The sequence below is a fragment of the Trypanosoma grayi genome (genome assembly GCF_000691245.1).
Source record: "Trypanosoma grayi strain ANR4 Tgr_114_V1, whole genome shotgun sequence".
NCBI lineage: Eukaryota > Euglenozoa > Kinetoplastea > Trypanosomatida > Trypanosomatidae > Trypanosoma > Trypanosoma grayi.
Window position 1 is genome coordinate 12,033 of NW_008825733.1, and position 18,474 is coordinate 30,506.

The following is an 18,474-nucleotide window of genomic DNA, read 5'->3' on the forward strand; positions in this document are numbered from 1 at the left end:
TCTTTTTTTGGCACGGATATCCTGTCGTTCACTCTTTCCTCTGTGGAAGAGAAAGAGAGAGACCGGCATCTGCAAACTCACAGAGGGAATAAGAAGCGAATTTCATATTGGCGTTGATAATAACACACACGGACCTTCGGCTGCACATGGAGGGGCTACCCACGCTTGTTGTGGCGTTTCTTGAGCGATGCAGCTCCTGTGTGTACACATTAGTGCAGTTGGGCGGTATCGTCGTCTTTGCCTTTGGTCTGTCGTTGATTGTGTTCTGTACATTGACGTTTGTCCGAATTGCCCTCCCGCTGATGGCGACGCCGGGATCGCTTTACTTTCTGATCTTCTGGGCAGCCTCTAGCGCATTATCTTTCTGCATTCTCTTCAACTACGTGGCGGCTGCATTGTTCCGCAGCCCCGCTGTGAGCGCGGCGGAGACCCGGCGTCTTGCTCTTGAGGGTGAGGCGCTGCCACTGCGGCAACAGCGCCGTCTGTTGGAGGCGCCTTCCCGTTTCTGTGTCCTGTGCGACCGCTACAAAGCGCCGCGCGAGCATCACTGTCGTGTGTGCAAGCGGTGCGTGACGAAGATGGATCACCACTGCCCATGGATTAACAACTGCGTTGATGCCGAGAATCACCGCTTTTTTTTCCTCTTTCTTGTCTACCTCCTGCTGGGCGCCGGCCTCGCCACCGTGTGTCTGGGCGTTTCGAATGTGTGCTCGTTGTGGAGCGAGGCAGGGGTGCTTGACTCCTATGATCTCTATCGCAACCGCTTTACGAGCTTTCCGGTGATTTTCACACTTTTTTTGTGCAGCGCCATCTCTGTGTGCATGATATTTTTTGTTGGATGGACGGGGCTGCACATTTTGCGAAACGAAACTCAAATTGAGAGGTTTATCGTGCAGCAGAAGGAGCACCTCACGCGCAACAGCATGGCTCCCTTCCGCAACCCGTATGACCTCGGGCGGTGGCGCAATATTCTAGAGGTTTTCGCGACGAAAGGGGATCCGCTAATCCACCGCGTCGACAGGGGGGGACTTGTATCGAACGCTGTGCTCGCATTGTGGCTGCTTCTGCCCACACTTCGACCCGCCAAGTGTGATGGCTTGCACTACCAAACATTTGACGATGAGGTGATGCAGTTGGTATAGCAAGGTGAGCGGTGCGAAAATGTTTGCTATATATATATATATATCTCTACTGTAATACCCATGATCTTTTAAAGGTTTTCATCATGTTCTTTGTAGCCCCGCCACTATGATTGCTGTGTCTATTTTTTTTTTCATTTTGTAACGTTTGAAATGCCGTGGGATATCGATTAGGCGAGACAAATAAGAGCGATGTTGCCATGGATGATGATATCAAGCACCGTGGTGTTCGCCGCTCTGCTTCTTATCACAGCATTGCCGCCACTGTATATTTACGATCCCGAGAAGTACCCCGATGAGCCCATGGGACCACCAACTGCGGGAGGTATATTCCCCGATAGCGCAATGAGCCACTCTGTGCGACAGAAGTTATATATATTGTTTGTGCTACCAACCTGTGCATTTCTGAATGCGCTGTACCTGTATTTGGCATACTACCGCCACCTGCGATGCATACAGTTCCGTGTGGAGCTCAGTTTGGTGGCGCATGCAAATTTTTTGATGGCTTCCCGCATTATCATTCAGGAACACACTCGGATGCAGGATTCAACGTCACTCATCGAAAGTGGAGGTTATCTTCGAACCACATCGCTGATGAATCGTAGCTTTTTCATGAAGGGCGAGAACACCGAAGAGATGTCAGCCCCGCACTCTATTTTCAACAAGTTGTGCCGCCACGCGAGACCCGATAATATCTCGCTGCACAGTTACTCCACCTCGCCCTGGCATCCAGAGCTGCAGGAGCTGCAAGGTGTCGTCTTCACTCAATTTCTCCGTCGTGCGGACGTCGCCCGCACGACTGCGCTGAATGCATTACAGCAGCATGTATTGATGGATGTCGATCACGAAAACAATCTCCAGGACAGGAGCATGCATGACGCCTTGGTGCACATCCTGGAGAAGCACTCAACGTTTATAAATGAGGCAGCTATGAGGACGTACCTTGCACAAGTACAGATGACTAGAAGGTGCGAAAATTAGATCGCAGATATGAGAATGACGTAGCGAAAGGCTTAGCCTTTTGTATAAGAGGAAAAAAAAAAAAAGAGTTGTAATGTTGCGTAGTGGCCTAGTGGTCTTCCTCCTCTTTGATTTTTGGAGATGAGGGCCGGGTGCTTTGGAAGGCGTGGGGGCACGCGTGTCTGTACCAGTACTCTTTCTCTCCCGTGGGTCCGTTTCTCTGCGGCAGTGCGTATGATGTTGAAGACCCACTTTGCGGCTTTTGATATAATTTTTTTTGTTGTTTTTTCTCTTTCTCTCTCACTCTCCGCCTATCTATTCTTGATTTTGTCAAATAAAGCCTTTGAAACCCGAAAGGGAACCGGGCGTGCGAGAGGACGTCTGGTCGGCAACGGGTGTGCGGTTGGAAACGTCGGGGCTGACCCTGCGGCGTTTGGTGTTGCCACTGCCGGTGCTGCAAACAAGAGCGGCAACGACGCACAGAATAATAATAATAATAACAACAACAAAAAAATAGTTTTTCGTTTTTGCGCCAATGAGCGGCATTCAAGCCTTTCTCTCAGCGATTGTGGAGGCGCTTATTCTTGCCTTCTCGTGCGTTCTACTGTTTGTTCCACTGCTGTATCTCGGGAGTCATCAGCAGTGTGTGGTGTACGGCTCCCTCATGACGACCGCGCTGGCTATAGCGGGGGGCATTCGATACTTTTTCGGCATCGCTCGCCCAATTGGTGAACTGAGCCGCCTCATCCAGGAGACTCAGCGTAGCTTTGCGACCGCGTGTGAGACTCAGATCACGCTGCAAAATTACAGCGCAGCCTCTAATTCTCTTCCCTCTATCAACCGAGGGCCTGTGCATGCTGACTTTATGGAGGATAGGCGCCGCATAGAGAAGGCACTGGGTGCAATGAAGCCCCACTCAAAGGTCACGCACCACCATGTTCAGGTGCAGCAGCGTGCTGTTCGAGACCTCTTAGCATCTATCCTCAAATGGCAGGACTTGGTCGTGGAGAAGTGTCGGAGACGCTCCGAAGAGGCGATGGGAACGTCTTTGCGGGACGAGCACGGCTACGGCGCGTCGTCACAGCGTAATGGCGGCAGTGGGAGGAACTCACCGCAAAAAATACGAAGCTTGCCGCCGGAACTATCAAAGGGAACTCTTGGTGCCATAGAAAGAAGAACCGCTGATGATCACGTGGCAGTGGCAATACCGAGAGCAAGCCAGCTGGAGCTTACGCAGTTTTCCCCGCTTCTGCCTGAGGGACATTCATTAGGGAAGAAGGAAGATGATTCAGACCCATGGGAGAATCAGGAAGGAAATGCAACGTCGCGTCGCAAGGAGACTCCGTCCTCCACTGCTGGCGTCTTTGTTGATGGTGAATACCCGCATCTGCGCAAAGGAGATCTTAAGCCACAGCTGCCCCAAGCAAGTGAATCGGGGACGAAGGAGAAAAGAGTTGTAGTAGCCAATAACACTTCCTCTGTTAGCAGCAGTTTTCTTGCCGTCGAGGAGACTCAGAAGGAGCGACGAACATTTAACCGGGACGCACCATTGGGCGGCTTCGGCACTGCGTTGACGATGCCACCATCGCAATCTGTTGGGTCTGTTTTTACAATGCCGGATAGCAATGCACAAGATCGTTCTGAGAATGGTGGGACCACGCCTCTTACACTCGTGCGGGGCAACCGTTGCGCAACAGACAACCATGAGGTGTTCTTCCACGTGACGGTCAGGCGCCCCGATGCTGTTGACACGACAATTGTTTTTGAGGCATTCGTTGATAGAGACGCCCTCCCTGAGTTTTGCAACAATGAGCAAACACCGCGCTTCGCACTGCGGCAAGCCTCGGGTCTTCCCGAGCTGGCACCGTTCGAGGGGCTTTCTATCACTGCAAAGGGTGAACGCACAACTCTCAACCCGGTGGAACGGGATCTTGTGGGATTCATCTCGTGTGAAGTGGAGCCTAACCCCGCGCCGCCCTTGTTGAGTGTGCAGGAGATGACGCCGCCTCCTCCCCAGGCGGAGGGGAAGGAGCAAACAGGCGCTGTAGAGGAGGGTCGTTGCGCGTTTGTTCTTTCGTGGGCTGTTCTTCCTGACTTGCCCATTCGACTGACGATGTTGCGAATCCGCTTGGAAGGTGTGGGGATGCGCACGGTGCCCGTGCTGGAGTGCCTGATTAACGATGTGTTCTCCATTCTGACTTCCGCTGTTGTGTGGGTGGAGCCTGCCAATGGCACCGCCAATAGTGGGCGGGCTGTATCGGTTAAACTAGAAGGTGTCTCTATCGAGAATTCGTCTGAGGATGAACGCAGTGAGGGGGACGCTTGCGATACTCGAAACGATGTATTGTTCGGGATGCCAGTGTCATCGACGATCATGCTGTAACCATTTGTGTAAGAATGTCTGTTTTACTACTCGTTTGTGGTGGTTCTTACGCAACGATGATCTGTATTTGTGCCTCGCCAAAGTTGAGGGTATTTGTGTACTGAATTTCGCTCTCACTGATAGCCGACGCACCGCTCAGCTGACTGTTTGGCTTGAATCACCTATATACATATATAATGCGTGTGTATGTGTATTTTTTTTTCGTTTTTGAATTATCCTTTACTATGTTAAACATCTCTTTAGATTAAACATCATTGAGGCGCCGTTATGAACACATACCAGGGCGTGTATCGTCCCGCTGCGGCCTTTGTCGTGCCGCTTTTGCTACTCGTGATGCTGTTTTCATCGCGTGTGGGTGGTGCTTCTTCTTTCAGGCCAACCAAAATGGACGAATCAACACCATTTCGTTGTATGCGTCCATTTGCGTCACTCCCACGCTTCTCTCCATCGGTCATGAATGCGGCGGAGAATTGCGAGTTTGGCCCTTTTGCTGTCATCAACGCATCGACCTCTGTACAGTGTGGCCTTGGCGAGACTGCTGGTGGAACCGCATCTCTAGGTGACAATGAAACCATGCTTCACGGCTGCAGTGTTGCAGTGCATGTCAAATTCCAGATGAAAGATGAGGTGAATCGCCCTGCTGCCTCTCAGCGTCTCGATGTGGTTGAGAATGACACATACCGTTTCTCCCTGCAGCTCCGCGCTTTTCGTGACAGTGTTGTGCATTATAAAGGGTTTGACCAGAACGGTTACAGCATGTGCTGCAATTTTATTCAAGGCGCGGAGTGCTCCTGGGAAGGACGGCAACAAGGTGAAGATGCACGGCTAAAGGAAGGGGCGGGGGGTGGCGTCTCAGGCATTTCCACACGAAAAGAGCCCAGGATTGTGTCGTGCCCACTTTATCACGGGGTGGCGCGAGGGAGCACCTTCCATGGCGTCGTAACGAAGCCGCTCCATCGCCTCGCCATCACGGAGTGGGAGGCCCGTTTGGAGTTTTGGCGTGGCGTGCAGCAGGACCGGGAGTTGTTGGGGCGGCTGCTGCTTCCCTTTCGTCTGACGGAGGATGACGTGTCGTCGCTCAATGACGCGGTAGCTGCAATATCTTTGACTGATGGCCATGCCAGTGGGGCACTGGTGGCGACTGAGAATAAGGAGGTGGAGGGGGCGCATGGGGATTTGTAGCCCCACGCTTCCTCCTTTGCGGGTGAGGCGTAGGCGGTGATGAGGTTTACTGTGCGCTCGGCATCCAGTGCCGCGAGACTACAAGGCAAAACCGAGGACACGAGGGGCGCAGCGGGGTGCGGATGTGGCGAAGCCGACACACACGAGTTGTGCCCAACCCTACCAGCGCACAGCTACGCATCCGCTGAGTATGCCCGGTGAACTCTCTGGTAGTTCGCGTTTCTCTTTCTCTCTCTCTCTCTCTCTNTTTTTTTTTTTTGTTCTTCTTGTCGTCTTCCTTTCTTTTCTGCGTTTAGAAGTTAGCCGTCCTTTCTTCAAAGGATAACTAGAAACAGCGAACGCTGTACCCTCTTGTTGTTTTCGTTTGGTTTCCCACACTTCTTAGACTACATCAGCTCCACCGTTTTATATCCTCAGCCTTAAACAGCGAGACACGTTGCTTCGGACATTCGGCATACATACGTGGACTCAAGACAGACAAACAAAAGGGTAGAAGAGGAATATTTGGAGGACGGGAAGAGGACTAGTCATAGCAGCCTTTCTATCTCTCTTTACCGTATCTTCAAAACTTACACTTGTACTGTAACCCCGTTTTTTTTTTTGGTTTCTTACGTTTGTTGGTTGCTCGTTCACGGCGCATTGGACTATGTGGCGACAGGACAGCACTGCAACAAACAGCACCTGCGGCAGCAAGTCATCGGCGTCGGCGCCTCTCAGCAGGCCCCCCACGTACCCAACATCGCCGCAGATGTGGATGAATCGGCCTACAGAAAAGGAGAATGTACACGAGTCGACTGTGCGGCACTTCTCCGCAGACGAGATGCGTGACGCCCCTGCCTTGGGCCACCGTGTGACGCGGAAAGAGGTCACATTCGCCGGAGCCTCGCAGGGAGCTCTGGAGGAACTTGAAGGCATCCTCACGTACATTGAGTGCGTAACGGCGTCACTGTCGCACCGCGCTCGTGTCCCGCTGCCGCCGGAGGGCGTTCGTGCTGTGCAGAGCTCTGTTGTGGCATCGCGCCGTGTGGTGAATACGACCCAGCGTGACTGTTCTTTGGATGGCTCGCTGGCTATGGGTCTCCACAACAGCTCGAATGCTTTGCTTGGCTGGCTCTCTAAGCTTGAGTACGTGTCCCTCTCACAAATTGTGACGCTGCAGGAAGTTGATAGAAATGTCAACATCACCGTGACAGACGTCCACGCAACACTGGACGCCATTGAACTGCGGTATCGCGACCATGAAGTAACCGATGTGGAGGAATTTTTCTTGGGCAGCCAGCAGACACTTGAGGAATGCCGTCGGGTTGTGCACAGCTTATTCGAAGTGGCACAGAAGATACTTGTTCTGCGCCGCGTTGTCGCCGAGAGGGATCTCACTCGTGCAAAAGAGATGCTTGATGAGCACCGGCAGAATCACCGTGCTGGTGGTGTCACACGTCTACACAGCCCCTTCTTTACATGGATGGAAAAGAAATGGTTTCCAGCAATGGAAGCATGGAATCAAATAGTATCGACTGTTTGTGAGCAGGCTGCGATGGGTGATGTTTCAGCGGCAGTTGCGCACGGGGAACAGGAATTGCTCTCCCAGAGCAGCATCATCAGTGAAATTCTGCAGTCCGGTGAGACTCTCTCAGAGCTTCTGCAGCAACAGCTGGAGAAGCCTCTTGCTGCTATTTCGGAGTCAACAAAGCTGAAGCGCGACCGCATCGATGCACTGCGCGCTGCAGTCGCTGCCCCAAAGCTAAATAATCTTGCTGAATGTGTTTGCGCCGTAGAGGAGCTTTCGTCAAACGGACAGCTGACGACGGCAGCAGAGCGGAACCTGCTTAAGGAGGGCAAGCGACTTATTATTCGTCTTCAGCAGGTAGAGAATGTAGAGGCGGCATTGCGCATGGCGGCTCAGGTGGGCGAGACGGTCACGCTTTTCCGCACCATACACCAAGCAAACGAGATTCTCCTCCAGTTTGGTATCGCTGGGGACACAGCGGTGAACAAGGAGGTTGTGGCACGCTGCAGCGCCCTTCTCTCAGAGATGATGGAAGTAAAGAACATGACACCCAGCGACTTCATCGCAAGGCGCGTCGATCCCACATCGATTAGCGTCATGCATGTGCCGTCGCAGGTGTGGACAACCGAGACAACCGCTGCGTATCAAGCGGCGTGTCAGACCTTCACAGCCCGTACCGCGCAGGACCTCGCCCGCCTTGATCTAGAGCGGGTTCTCGATGGCAACGATGTTGCGATGTTCAACCACACACTCAGCAGCGCGACTGACGACGCCAGCAACACGTCGTCGAACAATCAACCCATGCGGTTCACGCGGATGTGCAGCAGGTATCCGGCAATTGGGGCTGTACGGGTGCAGGAGCTGCGCGCCACGCTGAATCACGCCAAGGAGGTTGGTCTCAAGGGACAGGTGGTGCAGGATGGAGAGGCGTGTCTGCGCTCAGTGGAGGCGCTTAAGCTGAAGGTGCACTTCGAGGCGCAGCTGCGCGTACTGCGGGTGCCCGACCCAGATTGCATCACCTTTGATGATATCTACAAGAAGGTTTACGAGCTCTGCATGCAACAGGTCGGGAGTTTGCCGAGATCGGGCGGACAAAAACTGCGCATGCGCTACCAGGACAATGAGGGTGATTGCATTTCCCTCCTGACACAGGACGACTGGAATGCGTTTCTGGCCGAGGAGGCACCAACTGGCCTATGTGGCGCGAAACTGGAGTTGTACTGTGACTTTCCGCCGGTTCCCCATGCACATGTGGCGGATACTGTGGTGTCGACGCCACCCGAGCCCGAGGAGGTCATTGCCGCCCCAAAATTGACAGTGGCACCCGTGGAGCAAGCTGCCGGTGCCTCAAACACGTTTCTTCGCTCCTCACTACTTGCCCCTCTCCGTGGGAATGGTGCCGCAAAAGGCGTGCAGCCGAACCAGACGAAACTCGTTCGCTGTCGCAGTGCAGGTTTTGGTTTGCGTCAGGCGGGCTTGCTGACACGACACGTCACACCAAAGCGAACATCCCTTGATGATTCATGCCTGCAAAAGCCACCGCGGCTGCTGACCTCTGCTGCTGAACTGGAGAGCAAGTCAAAAGAGGTGCCGCGCGAGGCGAACCCCGCAGCGGCGCACGTCCACAGCAACCCGGCGGAGAATGCGCAGGGCAGCACAACGCCGGGGCGCCGTGGACGCTGCCGCGTGTCATCAGTCAGGTTGGGGGCTCCGTCGGCGAAGGCTGCCAAGCTGTTACCGTCGACTCACGGTGAAAAGCCAAAACGCAAGGCCAATCAAACTGCTGGTGGCACACCGGCAAAGGCTTCTACTACCACCACTGCGGCTACTACTGCTACTACTGCTACTACTACTACTACTACTACTACGACTACTACTGCTAATATCACCGCTACTAATACTGCTGCTGTTGCTGCCGCTACTACTGCCACCANAAAAGCCAAAACGCAAGGCCAATCAAACTGCTGGTGGCACACCGGCAAAGGCTTCTACTACCACCACTGCGGCTACTACTGCTACTACTACTACTACTACTACGACTACTACTGCTAATATCACCGCTACTAATACTGCTGCTGTTGCTGCCGCTACTACTGCCACCACCACCACTGCAGTACCTCCTCCTGCGGCAGCGGTGGAAGTGACATCAGCTAAGAAATGGAAGGACGATGACGCACAGTTGGAGTTGCTGACCGTTGCGTCAGTGGCATCCGTCGCGCCGCGAGTTGTTCACAACACCGGTGGCCTCAGCAAGGCCGCGACACCCACTGCCACAAGCACGAAGCAACCAACTTCTAGACGTCTCGGCGGTGGCTTCACTGTGACTTCGCATGCAAAGGCCAGCCCGGCCGCTGCAAAGACGACGCATGCGGCAAAATCCCCCGCCAAAGCCGTGGCGAAAGTTGGTGGCACCACTGTTTTGGAAGAGAAGCGTGAGTGGAGCGCTGACATGTTCATGTTGAGCGACATCTGCACGGTAGTGAGTGAAGTCACGACGCCGCCATCCTCAGTGAAAAACCGCTCAGCAAAGAAACAGCATCCGACAGCCGTAACACTCAATCTAAATTCCTCGGGGAATGCGACATCTCATGCAACATCAGGACTTGCAGCTGCAGCTCAATCCACTTCCGGTGCGAAAACAAAAGGTGAAGTACTGCAGCAGTTGCGTCAGCTGCGTGAGGAGAATCAGAAAGCGCTTAAAGCTGCTCTCCACCAACGGCGAACAGGTAAATGAATGAAGTTTTTTTTTTGTTTTTATCTGTTCACGTTTTTTTCTGTATGTGTCTGTTTTTTTTTTTTATCTTCTTGTCGTTCTTTTCATTCTGTGTGTTTTTTTTTTGTTCTGTTTCCGTCTTTGTCACCTCTTTATTCTCCACGCTTGAATTCTTCTTGCACGGAGGCAGGGAATGATGCCCCGCGCTGCTCTGTAAAGAAACCCAAAAGAGTGCTGTACAAGGTTTACTCTCACGCTCAGACACACTCCCGCTCTCTCTGTCTCTGTCTCTCTGTGTGTGTGTCTGTGTGTGTAGGGCCGCTGTATTTTTCGTCTTACTGTCGTTGTATTCCTGTGTGGTGCCAGCTACCAGGCAGATCGGGGGCGTCGATGCGGAGAAGTGAACTGGAGGTGGAACAAGTGCCTGACCAAAAGCAACGCGCAGAAAGACTCACAGATACTGAATACCATGCTGCGTCCTTCTCTGTCACTATTCTTGTCTTCTTTTCGTTTTCTCGTTTCTGTTTTTGGATTTTTGCGCTCGTCTTGGTGGCTTTCTTGACAATATCCGGCCCCTCCTGCGTGGTAGGTGCGTTGCTTAGTACGCAGTCAACAAGTGTTTGCGCGGCGGCGGCAGAGGCAACAATGTCTTGCCTGACACCTGACGCTACTGAGGCGATCCGCCAGGTGCGCGAGATGCGCATAACGGACGAATCAACAGTGCGCCTGCTGGAGCACCTGTTCAGCTGCCCCCCCAGCAGCGAGTTAGTGCATTCGCTCCTCGACGGAAAGGAGCGGGTAGTCGCTGTGGCGCTCTTCAAGGCTGTGCGTGGTGCCCACGCGGTGAACATTCTCGGCTTTCTGCTGCGCTTCTTCGCCGACCTCGTGCTGTCATCGAACGCGCTGGGTGAGCAGCTCGGGGTGCTGTCGCCCGACGTGCTGGGCGACGACGCCGCAAAGTCGTTGCTGTACATCGTGACCACGCACGGCGAGGACCGCGGCGTCGTTGACCCCGCGCTCTTCCTCGCCGCGACGGCGCTGCGCCACGGCCCACCGGAGCGCAACGAGGAGGCCCTGCAGCGCTTCTTCGCGTATGTGAAGGACGCACTATCGGCGGAGACGCTGCAGGTGCCGTCGGTGTCGTTTGCGGTGCAGGGCTGCGCGATCGTGGCCCGTCGGAAGGCGTTGCGTTGCTACTTTTTCGAGCACCACATGGTGGAGTTCCTGCCGCGCCTGCTGTTCGACATCGTCGCCAACGACTCGGCAAGCATCATACAACTTATATACCAAACGCTGCTGGTGTCGTGGCTGCTCTCCTACGAGTACCTTGGCGTGGTGGAGCTGCAGCAGCACAGAATGATCCCACACCTGCACCGTGTGCTGCAGCGCCTGCAGAAGGAGAAGTGCATCCGCGTCGCGCTCATGACGCTGTGGAATATGGTGGAGGCGGAGCGCAACTACATTCACCACATAGCGAATCCTGCTGCGGCGGAATGGGTGAACAAGGATTTCTTTATTATAGGGCGCGCCAACGGTGGAAAGGGCCCGGCATTCATTGCGGAGATGGTGGGCATCGGCATGTTGAAGACACTCGCCCAACTGTCGCGCCGCAAATTCGGAGACGAGGACATCAGTACGCTCATTCACGACCTGCAGAACGTCCTGGAACAGAGCATGGAAAAGCTCACGAGCTTCTCGGAATATCGGGGCGAGGTACTTAGCGGTGCCCTTGAGTGGACGCCTGTGCACACCAGTGCTAAATTCTGGAAGGAAAACGTCATGCAGTTCGAGAGCAACAACTACGAAGTGCTAGCAGCGCTCGGCAACATCATCATGACGACGCGGCAGGACCTTACTCTGGCTGTAGCGTGCTACGACCTTGGCGAAGTCGTGCGCCACCACCCAACGGGGCGTGCCCTGCTGCTGCTGCCCCAACTAGAGGGCGTCAAGACCCGCGTCATGGCGCTGATGTCGCACGCCAACCCCGAGGTCGCCAAGAATGCGCTCCTAGCAGTTCAAAAGATTATGGTGCAGCGGTGGGAGTACATACAGCAGCAGCAGTAGCAGATGCATGGCAAGAAGAACGCTTCCTGTTATGATTTGTCTAGCCTTGTTGGTCGTAAAGAAAGGAAATGAAAAGACAGAAAAGAAACGGAAAAGGAAGGAGGACCCAACAATGACAAACAACAACCCCAAAAACAAAACAAAAAAAAAAAAGAATGAGCACTCCTTCCAAATGTTAGTAAATTGAACGTGGTGAACCACACCACCAACAATCTACATGACGGTGGGCTCCCCCAAGGAAACACACTTAGAGAGCAGCAAGCATACTCTTCGCCTCTTCCCATTCGTCGTCTTTGTTTATTCACTAAATCATTAAATTATTCTGAAACGCAAGTATTTACTGAAAGAATGCGCCGTCTGTTGTGCCTCACGGCGCTGCTCCTCTGCTGCGCCGGCGGCTCCCTCGCCATGACGGAGCGCCACCACTGCATATTCGACTATGTCCCGGCTCTGTTCAGNGTGCGGTCGGCTGCTTTCGTGGCGGACAGTACTGAAGCCGCCAGTGTGGAGTCGTTGGACAACCAGTACAAGACCGAGGAGCTTGGTGCTTCCGAACATGCCTCCAGTGTGCCGGATGCACGTGCGTTGACCGTCACGGATTTACCCAACAACAATGAGTGGAGCGCTATCCGCATCAACGTGACGACGAAGGATCTGGATGAGGATGGCCGGCACTGCACTAAGGCGGGGACAACGATCACGACCTTCGGTGGAAGGACGTGGGACTGCACGGAGAAGGATGTTCTCACGGAGAAGAAGAAGAATGTCCTGGTTAAGAGTATTCTCCCCGCTGCTGTCAAGCTGCACACCGAGCGCCTGTTTGTGAGGCGCAGAAGTGGATCCTTGGTTGTTCCGGCGTTCAGCAATGTGACGGTCTGCGGCCAGTTTAAAGTGCCGGGTGAACACAGAAGTGACGCTGGTGTGCCCGAGGCTGACATTGTGCTGTACGCCTCTGCTGCACCGACGTTGACCTCTGCCTTTGCGTGGTCGGCTGTTTGCGCGGTCGACACCGATGGGCGTCCGGTGGTTGGCGTGGTCAACTTCAACCCGCGGCACATCCCGGAGGACGGTGCGACACCTCAGGCCATTCGGGTTGCTGCGCACGAGATGGCGCACACGCTTGGGTTCAACCTGCAGAACCTCAAGGGTGAGAAACTGAAGGTGGAGAAGAGAACTGTGCGCAATAAATCGATGCATTTCGTGACGTCCAACAACACGCGTGCCATGGCGGCGCGGCACTACGGCTGCGGAAGTATCTTTGGCATGGAGCTGGAGGACGAGATGACGTGGACGCCGACTCCTGCGGAAGAATCACTCTTGATGCGTTCGAAGATGCCACATGGGTCGTACAGAGAATCTTCGAAGAATGATATGGCCAAGGCGTCGTACTCTCACGAGGACATCAGAGTGGATGCGGCCGGCCGCGCTGAGGCGTATGACTGGGATATGCCTGCGAGGCTGGGCTACAACTCGCACTGGAAGCGTCGCAACGCGAAGGACGAGCTGATGGCCGGCCATGTCGGTGCCGGCTACTACACGGCGATGACGATGTCTGTGTTCGTGGAGCTCGGCTACTATCGCGCCAATTGGAGCAAGGCGGAGCCGATGCGGTGGGGCAACAAGGCGGGGTGCGAGCTGTTGGAGAAGAAGTGCGTCGATAATGGGCACACTGATTACCCTGGCATGTTCTGCACCGAGGCCTCCGCGACGCCGAAGTGCACGAGCGACTTTCAGGCGTTGGGTGTGTGTGCCATTGAGGGGAACAATGGGAATATTCCCCTGCGGTTTCAGCACTTCAACGGTTATGTCACGGGGGGCGGTCATAAAGCTGATCTGACGGAGTACTGCCCTGTCATTGCGGCCGGTGCAGGCACTGGGTGTATGAGCGGCAACGCGAGCACGATGCTGGGGAGCATTGTTGGCCCATCGTCGCGGTGCGTGAGGGGGAATGACCTGAAGGTTGGCGCCCAGGAAGTTGGGGACGTGTGCGTGGAGATGGCATGCGAGTACGGCTCCGTGTACGTCCGCTACGCTGGTGCCCCCACGTACTACTTGTGCCCGCAGGGGAAGTTCCTGAAGGTGCGGGGCGACTTTGCTGCGGGTGGCAGCATCGCCTGCCCGCGGTACGACGACGTGTGCACCACCATGCTTCCGCTGGAGGGGGGACACAGCGATCTCAACGCGCCACCGTCGCTGTCCGCAATGGACATGTCCGCGACCTTGATCAATATGGCCGTCGAAAGGTACTACGAGGACTCGGTCACCGCCACGGGCCCTGTTGAAGTGGGACGTGACGGCATACGTGGCGTGAAGGGCATTTCTACGCCAGCTGCCGGCAATGGCGGCGTGGCAGGGGGAGCACATGGTGTCGCTGTGGCGACGGGGAAAATGGGACCTGCTGCGAGGAGGGCTGGTGGCCTGGACGGTGCTGTGACGCACGCCACCACTGGCACAGCGAGTGATGCCAGTGTCAGTGGTGCTGTGGAGGGTCCGGGCTCCAGTAGTGAGCGCAAGAAGCTCGTCGCAGCCCGCGGCAATAACATCCTGCTTGGCCCGAACGCCGACGGCAGCGTTGCTGCTGCTGTATTTGCGTCGCTCCTGTTCGTTTTCGTTGCCGCTTCGGTGGTGGTGGCGCCCTGAGCCGCTGGCGGGCAGACCATCTGCTCCCACCCCTTTTTCTTTCTTTCTTTCTGTGCTGCTTTCTAAACAGTCCCTTTGGGACAAGAAAATCGCTTCTTATATGTTTTTCTGCTTTTTTGTGCTCGTTGTTTCTGCCTGTGCCCGTGCTGTGTGCTGGTGTCGTCCGTGCACGTCCGCTTTCTTGTGGGGGTGCGCTGGAGGCCTTCCGCCGTCGCCGTGGCCGCTGGACATCTGTCGGTGCGGGCTGGGAACAATTGGAGTCCTGCTGGCGGCTGCTGGCACATTGCTTCTCTCTTTGGCGCCCCCCCCCCCTCTGTGGGCATGGACGCTTTGGAACACCGGGGGAAATGGACAGTTGTGGGCCTCTTTTCTTTTTCTTTCCTTCGTCTTGCCGCACGTGCTTCTGCTTCCCGCGGTGCCGTGAGGGGCAGCCGCTGGGGGTGTGCGCAAGTCTTTTTTTTTACTGGGTGTTGTTCTTTGGGGGTCAATGCGTGGCTGGCGCAGTGTGGAGGTTGCGGTGCCTGCCTCTCTGTGGTGCTGCACGGCGTTGCCTGACTCTCCCGTTGCCCTCTCTCTCTCTCTCTCTCTTTCTCTTGTGCCGGTGTTGTTTGCCGCCCTGATGGTAGGTAGACTGCGCGGTGGCCGGCGGTGCCACCCCTCCCTCCCCCGTGACCGCTGCGATGCGAACGGACAGCGAAAACACAGACGCTGTGCTTACCGCTCTCACCGCGCCTGCACCTGTGCTGTCCAAGATGCGGCGCCCTGCCGCTCCTCCGGCTTCCTCCTGCTGCTGCTGCTGCTGCTGCTCCGTGCGTGATGACCAGACGTGCAATTCCTGTGGTATCTGACTGCCTCTGAATGTGACACTGCGACGATGCCTTTGCGAAGGACACACTGATGCCGCGGCGCCCTGCCGCTCCTCTCCCCTCCCCTCCTCTCCCCCCCCNAATGTGACACTGCGACGATGCCTTTGCGAAGGACACACTGATGCCGCGGCGCCCTGCCGCTCCTCTCCCCTCCCCTCCTCTCCCCCCCCACCTCCTCTCTTCCCGTTGCGCACCTACGCGCTCGCACCCCATCGTGAGTTGTGCCTCGCTGTTGCTCCGTGGCATCTTCGCCGCTCCCTTTGGCTACGCACTGCAGCCGACGTGCTCTGACTTCCTTCTTTTCCCCTTTTGTCTCTCTCTTTCTTTTGTGCTGGTGTTGTTGGTGTGAAGTGAAGTCGATTGTGTTGGGTTCGCCATGACTGGTGTTGTGGAGAACGCGGATCCGCTCCCCACGACGGCCGGCGCCACACGATTGGTGATACGCGACATTGACGTGGAGAACTTCAAGTCGTACGCCGGGAGGCACCGCATTGGCCCCTTTCACAAGACGTTTACCGCCGTCATTGGTCCGAATGGTTCCGGTAAGTCGAACGTTATTGACGCTATGCTCTTTGTGTTCGGCAAGAATGCGAAGAAGATACGGCTGGAGAAGCTGTCAGAGTTGATTCACAGCTCTGCGGCCCACCCCGACTTGACGTACGCGTCCGTGACGGTCAACTTTGTGCGGCTGCGTGAGTCGGGCGACGAGCAGCGTAACCCCGACCAGCGGCAGGAGGTGCCAGGGAGCGTGCTGTCCATCAGGCGCGAGGTGCACAAGAGTGGCTCGTCGCAGTACTTCATCGGCGGCGCCAAATCGACACAGCGCGAGGTGGTAGAGACGCTTGTGGCGGAGGGCGTCGACCTCGAGCACAACCGGTTCCTTATCCTGCAGGGGGAGGTGGAGCAGATCGCCCTCATGAAACCAAAGGCGGAGCGGGATGGCGAGGAGGGCCTGCTCGAGTACCTGGATGACTTGATCGGCACCAACACCTTCGCCGAGCGCATCTCAGAGGCGACTAAGTGCTCGGAGACGGCGCAGGTCAGCCGTCTCGAGGCGCTTGACCGCGAGCGCAAGCTGCGTGCCGAGCGGGAGGCGGTCGACGACGCCAAGAACTCGGCCATTGCGTTCGTCACGAGGGACAACCACCTACAGAAGACGCTCATTGTGATGTGCCAGCTGCGCATGCAGTCGCTCGAAGAGAAACTTGCTGAGCCGCGGCGGCTCTTAATTGAAATCGATGAGCGCATCGGAAACATGAAGAAGGACGTAGAAGGCCGGGCGAAGGAAAAGGCAAAGGCAGACGAGGAGCTTCTAAAGCGTAAGAAGGAGCTTGCCGAGGGAACTAAGGAGCGGGATGCGGTGCGGGCAAAGAAGGAGGTAGCAGATGCCGAGGTGGAGCGCATTAAGTCCGGCGCTGATGAGCAGGCGAAGGCGAGGAAGAAGGCCCAGGATCAGATCAAGAAAGCCAAGGAGGAGATGCAGAAGGCGGAGCTGCAGCAGCAAGACGCTGATCGGGAGACTATTATTCACCAGCAAAACTTTGAGGAGGCCACACAACGGGTGGAGAAGCTGCAAAAGGAGTACGACAGCACTTCCGAGGGGCTTGTGGATGTCTTCAAGCCTCTTCGCCAAGAGCTTGAGAAGAAGAAAGCTGCCTTTGCCCCGTACGAAAAGACTGTTGTAGAGGCGACTGAGCAGCTTGACACGGCACGTAGCCGACTAGAGTCACTTGACATGGCGTCTGTAAAGATGCAGGATCAGCTACAGAAGATCGATGCTGCGACACAGCGCAATCAACAGCGTGCGGCCGACCTCAAGGAGTTGCTGCATGACGCTGACAAGGACCGATACAAGAATGATCTGCAGAGACTTCAGGACACACTGGCGGGTGCGGCGGAGCGGAAGCACAGCATCAACGGTGCCATACAGGAGATCAAGAATACCTACCGCGAGGGTGAGGCGGATGATCGTGCGATGGAATTTCTCCTCGCTCAGCGGTCGCTCAAGGGGTACTATGGTACGCTGCGTCAACTTGGTCGTATCGCCGATGAGTATGACATTGCAGCCGGCGTGGCGAGCAACGCTTGGGGGTTTCACGTTGTAGAGGACCGCGAGACGGCGACGGTGGCTCTGGAGCTGCTGCGCAAGAACAACATTGGCCGCGCCACCATGATGGTGCTGAAGGAGATCGAGCGCGAGTTGGGCGGCCGCGTTGACGCTAACTTCACGTCACCGAGCCCGAAGGCGAGACGCCTCTTCGATCTCATTTCGCCGACGAACGTGCGCTTCCGCATCGCCTTTTACCAGGCGGTGCGCGACACACTGGTGGTGCGGGACCTTGGCGAGGCGCGTGAGGTGGCGTTCGGTGGTCCGCAGCGTCACCGCGTCGTAACGCTGCGTGGTGAACTTGCGGAGCCCGGCGGCTCCATCACCGGCGGTGGCGGCGCCCCGCGCGGTGCCAAGCTCAAGGCGGCACGCTCGCCGCAGGACAAGGAGGCAGCGAAGGTGGCGCTGCAGCGGTTGCAGGCGGAGTTGGTGGAGGCGGTAGAGGAGGAGCGGGTGGCGCAGGAGCAGTTGCACCAGCTGCGGCAGAAGCAGCGCCATCTTGCGCCCGAGCAGGTCTCTAAGCTTCGCGTAGAGCTGCGCACCGTATCGGCAACACTAGAGGCAGACGCACAGCGCCGTGGCATTCTTCAGCAGGAGTTGGAGGAGCATGCGGCAGTGAGCCAGAGCAAACGTGAGGCACTCAAAGAGGACGTGGAGGATGCAGAGAAGAACCTTCAGGTGGCGCAGAAGGCGCGCATCCAGCACCACAGTGAGGTGGAGCGACTAGAGCAGGAGATTGACAACGTTGGTGGAGCCGGTTACAAGGCACTCTGCGTGGAGCTCAAGGCGCAACAGGAGCGCGTGGAGGCAGAGGAGAATGCCATTCGTGAGTGTCGCCGTCTATCCCAGCGTCTCCGTGCAACACAGCAACGCAAACAGCGCGATATTGCTGAGCACGAGGAGGAGTTGCAGC

At 55.9% G+C, this 18,474-nt stretch overlaps 10 protein-coding genes across 10 annotated transcripts; 8 read left to right on the forward strand and 2 right to left on the reverse strand.

Moving 5' to 3' along the window:
• Positions 1 to 146: 146 nt before the first annotated feature.
• Positions 147 to 1,142, forward strand: DQ04_01141070 (zinc finger domain-like protein; the record flags this gene model as incomplete). The annotated part of the gene is made up of 1 exon (XM_009310271.1): positions 147 to 1,142. The coding sequence occupies one exon, from the start codon at positions 147 to 149 to the stop codon at positions 1,140 to 1,142; it is 996 nt and encodes a 331-aa protein (XP_009308546.1).
• A 189-nt stretch (positions 1,143 to 1,331) lies between these two features.
• DQ04_01141080 (hypothetical protein) lies at positions 1,332 to 2,120 on the forward strand (the record flags this gene model as incomplete). The annotated part of the gene is made up of 1 exon (XM_009310272.1): positions 1,332 to 2,120. One exon carries the CDS (start codon positions 1,332 to 1,334, stop codon positions 2,118 to 2,120), a length of 789 nt encoding a protein of 262 aa, XP_009308547.1.
• Positions 2,121 to 2,634: 514 nt separating this feature from the next.
• Positions 2,635 to 4,482, forward strand: DQ04_01141090 (hypothetical protein; the record flags this gene model as incomplete). Its single annotated transcript, XM_009310273.1, has 1 exon — positions 2,635 to 4,482. The coding sequence occupies one exon, from the start codon at positions 2,635 to 2,637 to the stop codon at positions 4,480 to 4,482; it is 1,848 nt and encodes a 615-aa protein (XP_009308548.1).
• Positions 4,483 to 4,935: 453 nt separating this feature from the next.
• DQ04_01141100 (hypothetical protein) lies at positions 4,936 to 5,664 on the forward strand (the record flags this gene model as incomplete). Its single annotated transcript, XM_009310274.1, has 1 exon — positions 4,936 to 5,664. The coding sequence occupies one exon, from the start codon at positions 4,936 to 4,938 to the stop codon at positions 5,662 to 5,664; it is 729 nt and encodes a 242-aa protein (XP_009308549.1).
• Positions 5,665 to 6,310: 646 nt separating this feature from the next.
• DQ04_01141110 (hypothetical protein) lies at positions 6,311 to 9,223 on the forward strand (the record flags this gene model as incomplete). Its single annotated transcript, XM_009310275.1, has 1 exon — positions 6,311 to 9,223. The coding sequence occupies one exon, from the start codon at positions 6,311 to 6,313 to the stop codon at positions 9,221 to 9,223; it is 2,913 nt and encodes a 970-aa protein (XP_009308550.1).
• Positions 9,224 to 10,529: 1,306 nt separating this feature from the next.
• On the forward strand, positions 10,530 to 11,948 carry DQ04_01141120 (ATP synthase; the record flags this gene model as incomplete). Its single annotated transcript, XM_009310276.1, has 1 exon — positions 10,530 to 11,948. One exon carries the CDS (start codon positions 10,530 to 10,532, stop codon positions 11,946 to 11,948), a length of 1,419 nt encoding a protein of 472 aa, XP_009308551.1.
• Positions 11,949 to 12,296: 348 nt separating this feature from the next.
• DQ04_01141130 (GP63 group I member a protein) lies at positions 12,297 to 14,588 on the forward strand (the record flags this gene model as incomplete). Its single annotated transcript, XM_009310277.1, has 1 exon — positions 12,297 to 14,588. One exon carries the CDS (start codon positions 12,297 to 12,299, stop codon positions 14,586 to 14,588), a length of 2,292 nt encoding a protein of 763 aa, XP_009308552.1.
• Positions 14,589 to 15,075: 487 nt separating this feature from the next.
• Positions 15,076 to 15,405, forward strand: DQ04_01141140 (hypothetical protein; the record flags this gene model as incomplete). The annotated part of the gene is made up of 1 exon (XM_009310278.1): positions 15,076 to 15,405. One exon carries the CDS (start codon positions 15,076 to 15,078, stop codon positions 15,403 to 15,405), a length of 330 nt encoding a protein of 109 aa, XP_009308553.1.
• Positions 15,406 to 16,081: 676 nt separating this feature from the next.
• DQ04_01141150 (hypothetical protein) lies at positions 16,082 to 16,858 on the reverse strand (the record flags this gene model as incomplete). The annotated part of the gene is made up of 1 exon (XM_009310279.1): positions 16,082 to 16,858. The coding sequence occupies one exon, from the start codon at positions 16,856 to 16,858 to the stop codon at positions 16,082 to 16,084; it is 777 nt and encodes a 258-aa protein (XP_009308554.1).
• An 826-nt stretch (positions 16,859 to 17,684) lies between these two features.
• On the reverse strand, positions 17,685 to 18,059 carry DQ04_01141160 (hypothetical protein; the record flags this gene model as incomplete). The annotated part of the gene is made up of 1 exon (XM_009310280.1): positions 17,685 to 18,059. The coding sequence occupies one exon, from the start codon at positions 18,057 to 18,059 to the stop codon at positions 17,685 to 17,687; it is 375 nt and encodes a 124-aa protein (XP_009308555.1).
• Positions 18,060 to 18,474: the final 415 nt, after the last annotated feature.